Source organism: Electrophorus electricus, chromosome 18 (genome assembly GCF_013358815.1).
Source record: "Electrophorus electricus isolate fEleEle1 chromosome 18, fEleEle1.pri, whole genome shotgun sequence".
NCBI classification, from domain to species: domain Eukaryota; kingdom Metazoa; phylum Chordata; class Actinopteri; order Gymnotiformes; family Gymnotidae; genus Electrophorus; species Electrophorus electricus.
The window spans coordinates 4269190-4279189 of NC_049552.1; the positions used below are offsets into that span (position 1 = coordinate 4269190).

A 10000-nucleotide genomic window follows, 5' to 3' on the forward strand; every position below is an offset into this window, starting at 1 on the left:
ACAGCAAGGCTTTGTTTATTATCACAGCCTCCTCACTCGGCCCTCTCGCTGTGGGTCTAATGGCAGCACAGCGTCCTCACACGTTCCCGCTACACACACGTGTGTGAGGAGAACTCACACTCCCCTACTGCCGATGAAAGGCAGAGAGACCTGCACGTTCGGAGATTCCAAACGCACCTTCATTGCTAAGCCTGCCTCCAAAGGAAGGTCACTGCGTTACAAACCTGCACTGCACACACCGTCAGAGCAAAGGTCTGAACCCAACACTGAACCGAACGCTGGGACGCAAAGATCAAATGCATTCACTTTAAACACCAAAGAACGGACGTGTCTCCCGGCCGACCACGCAACACAAACACCACCATACGCATCAGTGTTTACACACCCGCTTAATTCACATAAACTTTGAATTCACTCTGTTTTTTTTAAAATTTGTAATAATTATTATTAACATTGAATAACATCACATCATATAAATGTTTAACCTTCCTTTAATCTGTAAGTTTTTAGAACAAATACAAATGTGATGTATAATAATAATATGATAGTAATAACCAGCCAGAAATGATCTTTTTTGTAGCCATTGCTATCCAACCCGGTGTGTGTATAGAATCAGTTCAGTGGAATCTGCCCTGTTAAACACTCTCCCAGGCGTCCGCTCTGAAGATGTTTGTTCCAATGATCTCCTGACCTGACCCATAACCCTCGCTCTCTGACGCGTTCTGCCCGTGTGCCGGTCATGTGGCGGCAGTCTGTTCCAGCATGTGCCCTTGTATCTCCGTGTCTGTCTGTTTAATGCACTACTGGTGGGCTGAAGCAGGTCAGTGGTGTGCCCGTGTCAGAGGTATGCCGAGGGTAGTGGTGTGCCCGTGTTAGCGGCGTGCCCGTGTCAGTGGTGTGCCCGTGTTAGTGGTGTGCCCGTGTTAGCGGCGTGCCCGTGTCAGTGGCGTGCCCGTGTCAGTGGTGTGCCCGTGTCAGTGGTGTGTCCGTGTCAGTGGTGTGCCCGTGTCAGTGGTGTGCTCGTGTCAGTGGTGTGCTCGTGTCAGTGGTGTGTCCGTGTCAGTGGTGTGCCCGTGTCAGTGGTGTGCTCGTGTCAGTGGTGTGCTCATGTCAGTGGTGTGCCCGTGTCAGCGGTGTGTCCGTGTTAGCGGTGTGTCCGTGTTAGTGGTGTGCCCATGTCAGTGGTGTGCCCGTGTCAGTGGTGTGTCCGTGTCAGTGGTGTGTCCATGTCAGTGGTGTTTCGTATCAGCACTGTGTTACGTGTCCACCCTCAGAATTGTGTTCTATTGGCTAATGTGGGGGATGGTAGGAATGAGGCAGATTGGAGCAAAGCACCCAGAAGACTCACTGCCACACTACTGGAGCTGAACTTTAGAACAGAGTCAAACAAACAATGAGTCTAACAGTACTGCTAATGAGCCTCTCAACCACCATAACACACACTCTCCCCCACCATAACACACACTCTCCCCCACCATAACACACACTCTCCCCCACCATAACACACACTCTCCCCGACCATAACACACACTCTCCCCCACTATAACACACACTCTCCCCCACCATAACACACACTCTCCCCGACCATAACACACACTCTCCCCCACTATAACACACACTCTCCCCCACCATAACACACACTCTCCCCCACCATAACACACACTCTCCCCCACCATAACACACACTCTCCCCGACCATAACACACACTCTCCCCCACTATAACACACACTCTCCCCCACCATAACACACACTCTCCCCCACCATAACACACACTCTCCCCCACCATAACACACACTCTCCCCCACTATAACACACACTCTCCCCCACTATAACACACTCTCCCCGACCATAACACACACTCTCCCCCACTATAACACACACTCTCCCCGACCATAACACACACTCTCCCCCACTATAACACACACTCTCCCCCACCATAACACACACTCTCCCCCACCATAACACACACTTCTGAAGCTGAAACTGCAGTAAGCACTTCACTTTCAGATCAGATGTCACAGTTTCTAGTGTTTTTTTTTTGGTTTCTTTCTTTGTCTCTCACTTTCACACAACACAGAAACGTTCACACACACACACACACATACACACACACACACACACACACAAACACACACGCGCGCACACACACACACACAGAGAAAACATGTTTCTCTCCATTTCTCAATCGTTCTCTTTCTCTATCTCTCTCTCTCTCTCTGTCTCTCTCTCTCTCACACACACACACACAACTCAGCAACCTAGTGTTATTCTTTTCTCAGTTTGTAACTTACACACTCATGCACATGCACACACACACACACACAGGCTGAATGTTTTCATAAGAAGGTGGGGGTCTAGTGTGTGTGTGAGTAACTTGGCTAAGGTAAAGTAGGTGGCTGGAATGTAGCACTGTAATCAACTCTGATGCCTTGCTGCTGTTCCCTGATTACGCCTGTCAATCAAACAACCCTCAGGGCAGCACAGTACTGGGGAGAGGATACTAATTGTGTACGTGTGTGTGTGTGTGTGTGTGTGTGTATGTGTGTGTGCATTCACTCACACTGCATTGTGAAGGCCTCTCCAGGCACAGAGATATAGCTCTTGCCCTCTGGGGGAAACCTATAGCTGGATAGGTTGTAGTTCTGAGGGATCTTCATCAGAGAGTAGTCTACATCAGAGCAGAGAGAAGATAGCAGACTGAACATGACTGAACATGACTGAACATGACTCAACAACACTGCTCCTCCCCACCTGTACCTGCTGCGTTATAACCTGGGTGTAAATGACAGGGATGGGAGTGGCTACTCGATTCATTACCGTCAAACAAAGCATGTTTCTTACCAAAGTGCCAAACTAGCTCACATCTCAATGACCCAGATAATCAACATCAGAATGTCCTGCCGTGTCCAAACCAAACGCGAAGCCTTTCTCTCTCTTCAACGTCTCTCTGTCTCTGGGCTTCTGACTGGAGACAAATCTCTGCAAAGATGCTCTTTATGTTCTTATTGTGTCTGCTCTGAACTCTGGATGTAAAATTAAAAAGTGTTTCCCAAGGGACAGGCCTGACCGTCTGACTCTTATCATAATCATAATCTAACACCAGTGTTTAACTACCTCACTGCCACTCTGACACCAGTTTATAACTACCTCACTGAAGTTGTGATGACACAAGTGTTTAACTACCTCACTGAGGTTGTGATGACACCAGTGTTGAGCTACCTCATTGAGGTTGTGATCACACCAGTGTTGAGCTACCTCACTGAGGTCGTGATGACACCGGTGTTGAGCTACCTCACTGAGGTCATGATGACACCAGTGTTTAACTACCTCACTGAGGTTGCGATCACACCAGTGTTGAGCTACCTCACTGAGGTCATGATGACACCAGTGTTTAACTACCTCACTGAGGTTGTGATGACACCAGTGTTGAGCTACCTCATTGAGGTTGTGATCACACCAGTGTTGAGCTACCTCACTGAGGTCGTGATGACACCAGTGTTTAACTACCTCACTGAGGTTGTGATGACACCAGTGTTGAGCTACCTCATTGAGGTTGTGATCACACCAGTGTTGAGCTACCTCACTGAGGTCGTGATGACACCAGTGTTGAGCTACCTCACCCCTCCACTCCCTCCTCCCATCATCACCCCACAGTACTATTTTGGAAAGTTTGGAAATCTAAGGAAAAGTGCTACACAAATAAAGACCCCTCCAAACCATGCTCAGAGCCAACCAGTGAACCAGGGGAAAGACAGCAGATGGGAATGTCCAATAACAGACTTGAGTGTGTGTGTGTGTGTGTGTGTGTGTGTGTGTGTCTGTGTGTGTGTGTGTACATACTCACCTGCAACATAGCTTTTCCCCCCAATGGAGACAATGGAGCTTGGGTTGGATTCAAGGTTTGACCCCATGTGCACCATGACTTTGTCCACTGTGTCTATGAGTCCACTGACCACAGGAGTCCACTGCTCACACACACACACACACGCACACATTGATAGGGACAGGAAAACCATTCACTCAGTCATCTGTATGGGACAGGATCAGTCCACAGAGGCCACCAGTCCCACATTCCAACACTCGTCCTCGTCTCAGCCTGTTACCTCCTCATCCTCTCTCCGGCTGGACGACATCACCTCGTCCACGCTCTTCAGAAAGGACTGCAACATGCAGAAAACCAAATATACATTTACTCAACGTATTAATCCTGGTTTTGGGTGTGATTTTAGGCTAATAGTTTAGTTCTAAGAAAGGGTCATGCTCAGCAGAGATGTGCACCCTTTTCTGCGATGTGTCCATAAACACAAAAGATGATGCCAAAATGTGGCAGTCATGTGATTCACCGTGTCACAGCTGTGTGCTGTCTTTATGCTACAGACTGGAACACTGTCCCCAGCCTTAGAGCCAGAGTAAACACACACACACACACACACACGTGTGTGTCTTCTCATGTATGAGGAATACAGTGTCATTGCAATAATTCTACCTTTAGCCTGCACAGACAAACCAATGGCCACCAGAGCAGGGCCATGGGCTTGCTGTTGACGACTGAAACCTACACACTGTTAGAGGCAGAGCTTACATTGGACACGGCCGTCTGCGCGTCGTAACAGCGGATGCCAGTAGGGAGGTGTATGTGTTTCTCGGCGGTACCTGGGTGAGGTTCTGGACTGCATTCTGGGGAATGGTCCTGTTGGGTAGGGTGAAGGGCAGAGACAGCAGGAAATCCAGAACAGGCAGCACCTCGACGTCCTGGAGCACTGGAACCTCATCTGACACGCTGGAGACTATGAGATGGGCAAAGGTAGTGGCCACCTATAGAAGACACACACATACACACAAACAAACACACACACACACACACACACACACACACACACACACACACACAGACACACACACCACAAAGATATCAAATGGTCAGAATCAGATTCGTGATATCACTTAAGAGACAAGGCTTGTGTCATTTATTGGCCACATATGTTTTAGCTTACAGGGTTAATTTATGAAAAAAAGATCTTCTGGTGTGACATGGTCCAGCTACAAGTGAGATTACAACAAATTATAAGTACTTACTTACTCGTGATTCACAATCACTGATCTGGAAAAAGAAACGGTCCAAAAAAACTTACAGACAGGAGTGCCTTATTGAGCTGTGCAGGCCGGACAGGAAGCCATGTTAAATCTGGGAACACTTCAGCTGTCTCTCTCTCCCTGTCTCTCTCTCTCTGTCTCTCTCTCACTCGCTCCCCGTTGCTCTCTCTCCTGACCTCTTGGCGTAATAATCTGCAGAAATGTCTTAACCGTGCTCAATATCCAATTTCTTTCCATTTCTGCAGTCTGGAGGAAAACAATAGTTCCACAAGAGATGGATGTTTGTGTTTATGGCCCCGAACTCCACCTTTCCTGTTAGGATTTTGTGCGTAGGTCTCTTAAAGGTGTGTGTGTGTGTGTGTGTGTGTGTGTGTGCGCTTTCAATTCCTTAATCATATGAGAATGCATGACTTGTGTACAATGTGTTTGCGTTTACATGTTTGAGCGCACGTGTGTGTACGCGTGAGTGCATGTCTGTGTGCATGTGTGTGCATATGCATGTGGGTGTATGTTGTTGTGTTCTCAGCAATGCTATGTCTGACATCTTAAAATCCCTTAATAGTCAGAGAATGCCTCTGTGTGTGTGTGTGTGTACGTGTGTGTTTGTGTGTGTATGTGTGTGTTTGTGTGTGTGTGTGTGTGTGTGTGCATCTGCTCTCAGCTCTGTGGGGGCTATATTGGACGTGTCAGGGTCTTGAATGTCCACACTAATTTACTAGCAGCCAAATGAGGTCCCCAGGCTGGAGGCAGCTGAGTAGCACTCTCACTATCCCACCAAATCATTGTGGGCTCTCACAGGACACGCTTAACATGGAACACAAACGCTACCATACACTTACAGCCAACAGCCAGTGACTCCTGGTCATGAGGAAGTTAAAATAGAGAGATAAATTTGGGATTTCACTGAAACACAATCTTAGTTTGCACTAGTGGAAATTTACTGTTCTAAAATATTTCAAACTCTTTTACGAAAAGCAAACTAAAGAAATGAAGGCTTGCTTTTTTTGCTGTATGTCATGGGACACAAAACATTGATCCACTTTGTGTGATTCATCACATTCCAGGCTCAAATGACTAGTTTTCCAGGGAAGGGAGCACATGTATTCCATGTATTCCATATACATATACACCTGGGCTTCGGATTAAGTTCAACCATTAAGTTCAACCAGTCCGTGGGGACTGAGATTCAGTGGATCGCAAAAAAGCCGTTTGAAAAGGAGATCTTTTGATTATGCGCTAATGCCAGCTGCGTTTGTTTGGCTTTTGGTCCCTGTTCTGATGTCTGAGGACATGTGGAGCTCACAGCATCTCAGCTAATAAGTGGGACTCCCAAGCTTGTCTTCTCCACGGTGTGGTCACTCACGGCAGGACATGCTGGACCGAGCACTGAGTGCAGTGAGGTAGTCTGGGTAGCCCGTAAACGCATTTACCTGCAGACCCATACTGTCTGTGGAGCTGGCATAGGATGAGGGAGAGTCAGTGGTTGTAGGGTAATTGGCTTTCTGACCTGGTGACAAACAAACAAACAAAAAGAATATTAATCCTTAAAAGCAAAGGGAAGATTTTTCTTCTATGGGTCTTATTCTAATAAGGAACAAATGCCTGCACCCCAGTGAAGGATACGGATCTTTGCTTTATCCGTGGGAGGCATTCCAAAGGGTGGGCCAGTGTGTCTGCGTTCCAGTTTTCAGCATCGTATTGGGCTCATTTCGGAAGAGAATGACAGCCGATTGCGCAACCAGCCTGTAATTCGTGCCTGCTGGCGCTTTGGTGGGGTCTGATGCTTTTATTGAAGATGCATCAAAAAGAGAGAGATACAGCAGAAGAGGGATATGAACAGAGAAAGAGAGATAGAGAGAGAGGGAGGGAGAAGGGGGAGGGAGAAAGAGAGAGAGCGAGAGAGAGAGAGAGAGAGAGACATAAAAAGGCATACAGAGAGGGAAAGACAGGAAGAGCAGGTGAGAAAGAGTGAGAGAGTGAGAGAGAGTGAGAGAGAGAGAGAGAGAGAGAGAGGGAATGAGAGAGTGAGAGTGGGAGAGAGAGTGAGAGTGAGAGAGAGCGAGAGAGAAAGAGAGAGAGAGAGAGAGAGAGAGAGGGAATGAGAGAGAGAGAGAGTGAGAGTGAGAGAGAGCGAGAGAGAAAGAGAGAGAGAGAGAGAGAGAGAGGCCTGGCAGACACATGAGCATGGAACAGTGCTACAGGCTGCTTACACGGGGCCAGACAGCTTTATGCAACAGGAAACACTGACAGACTTGTGATGACAAGCTGTTGGGTCCAAATAAACGCTGCCCAGCACCTGTCCAGAAATAGCCAGAGAAGCTCCGCCCACAGCTGCGATGGGGCGAAGAGAAAGAAATTGCCAAAGTATTTTAACATTAAGAATAATAAGCTATAAAGGTACGCGAGATGACTGACACGAGAGAGAAAGCTGGAAAAAGCCCTACGCTTAAAAGTCTGTCACCTGGCTGGCTTTTAAATTGGATCAAATTTAGGCCCTTTAAATTCAAATCCTCCATGCCATCGTGAAGGCTCCACAAAGTGGTTTCTGCAAGCTGCGCCACGCACGAGGCACAAATCAGCCCATGCTATTATACGTTAGCGTGAAGCCATGTGACGTACGGGGTGCTGGGTTAGCACTTCTCATCTATAACCGGAGCGTTGCTGGCATCCCGTCCAGCGACCCCGCGTGCAGTTTAGACTGCAGGCTGGAGCGTTCCTGACTTCCCTGTCTGTGTCTGGCGTTCCGTCTGGGTCCGGCCTTGGGGAGCGGTGCGTCTCCTGCACCCGGCAGTGCCTGGCAGATCCGGTGGGAAGAGACAAAGGGAGCGTGCTCCTTACAGGGACAAGCTCCCGGAACCTCCTGGAACCTCCCCCTGACTCCCATCCTGCTATAGACGCACCCCTTCAGAATCTGTAGCAAGGTAACAGTGCGGCTCCGTGAAACAACACCACGTGTGTTTTAACGGCTCTCCAAACAGCTCTGTACGCATATGCAAATAAAATCCCCCTGATATGAAGCTCAGCACTTTGTCAACAGGTGGTGCTACAGTAGAAAAGAGTATTCTCTGCTGGGGTCATGTTTGACTTTCGGTCTGCGGCACGTGAAGAGAGCTCGTGGAATGTGGAGAATGTGGAATCTGGGGAAATGGTCTCCAAGAATTCTCGTCTCTTCTGGCTAATAACCACGGAGAAAATGAAATGACCAATGCTACAGATGGTTTGGCTCACTGTTTGAATCAAAGGAATGGCAGTGTCATATAATTAAAGCTCCACAACAGCGCGCTACCACAGTAACGACAGACAGCGCTCGACGAAGGGCTCGTACGTTCATTTCCGTTTTGTCCCTGGCTTGAATGGGGCGGTGGAGTGAGACCGACGCCATCCGTTCACACGTGTGGGGGTGGGCATATGACCCGGAGCGCACACTCTCTGATTTTAACATCTGGAAGCGTTCTGCTGCTACAGTTTGGGGACCCCTCTGCCCCACACATACTTTCTTATGAAGAGCTGTAAAATCGTTTGCGATGGGACCAGGAAACACCTGTAACTGTGCAAGGCATGGGTCAGTCCCTAACACTGGTGCTGAACACGGTCTGCTTTATGGGAAAGATATGCTCAGCGCATACTAGAATAATGCTGAAATTTGAGCACTGGTCACCACGTGTTGAGGGGTCTGAACGGGCTGGTCTGAGACGCCACGGGACCAGTGCACCTGAACAAATGAGCACAGATGGCTGGTCAAAAGGGGGAACTTCCAGTCGCCCAGCCAAGAGGCCGAAGATGGTGAGAAAAACGTAATTTATTATGAAAATGCGAAGCCAGCGGACATGAGTAGGTTGTAAATCTGGTGAACAGGCTACCTGTGGCTGCCTTGTAGTAAAAGCAGATCTCGGTGGGTGAAAGAGCTCTCTCCCAAATGACAAACTCATCAAAGGCGCCGGTCACGTAGTGTCCATAGCTGTGGCTGTTGCCGGTGCCAATCACCAGGTCGGTCTGTGTGTCGCCGTAGTTTTGGGACACAGGTCCTTTCTCGTCGCTGACATTGAAGGTGCCGTTTATGAAGACCTTCAGGCCTTTGGCCTGAGTCCACGTGAAGAGGATGTGTGTCCAGAAAGGTCCTGGAGAGAGAAAGAGAGAAATCACCCTGACGAGAAATGACCATGGAATTACCTTCCAAGGATTGGCAGATACACTCCGAAACCTAAATTTAAAGAGCGCTTGTGGCCCCTGAAAGCAGGAGGACGGAGATGGTGAGGAATGACTCTCCTGGGCTCCACGGGGCCTCACTAAAATGCTCTGATCTAGCTCCTCAAGAAGGCTGCTCTCCTGAGGCCTGGAACACAGGCTGACGTCCCCCTGCTGTGAGAGTGGAGACTAAACTGACCCCAGCATCTACTGAGGCCTCTGTGTGAGCAGCAAATCTGGGGAAGGTTTTCTGTAGCATTATTAATGCCGGAATACAGGCCTTCCATTCCCAACACAGTGAGTGAGAGTCAGATTGGGGACCAAGACATCACCACAGATCATATTTACATCCTACACACCTTTAACCAACAGCATATCCACCAAAATAACAGCAAAGTATTTGCATATTTTGTTGATTTCAAAACCATTTTTCATCCTGTTTGTCATTCTGAACTAGTTTAATAAATTCTACAAAATATACATCCTCATTAAAACATTGCTTAGTGTTATTGTGCTTATTTCTTATTATTGAGGTAGGAGATTTGGCAGCATCTACACTGCAGTAATCAATATACAATACAGTATGAAGCATTGAAAACCCATGAGTTCCCCTACTGACCCCTAACACACAGCAGCCTCAGTCCAGCACTACTGACCAAAGTCCAATCAGAGTTACCAAATCACCAAACAAAGCACAGACGTCTGTCTGTAACACTGGAAC

The 10000-nt window shown here is 48.1% G+C and overlaps 1 protein-coding gene across 2 annotated transcripts in view; it reads right to left on the reverse strand.

Moving 5' to 3' along the window:
* adgrd1 (adhesion G protein-coupled receptor D1) overlaps positions 1-10000 on the reverse strand; it is a 62391-nt gene that overhangs the window by 42186 nt on the left and 10205 nt on the right. For both annotated transcript variants that reach the window (XM_035536264.1, XM_035536263.1), the window contains 6 exons: positions 8955-9212; positions 6525-6601; positions 4654-4815; positions 4104-4160; positions 3845-3965; positions 2561-2668 (listed from right to left, as the gene is read on the reverse strand). In XM_035536264.1, the coding sequence (XP_035392157.1) occupies positions 2561-2668; positions 3845-3965; positions 4104-4160; positions 4654-4815; positions 6525-6601; positions 8955-9212 (783 nt within the window). The remainder of the gene's footprint in view (positions 1-2560; positions 2669-3844; positions 3966-4103; positions 4161-4653; positions 4816-6524; positions 6602-8954; positions 9213-10000) is intronic.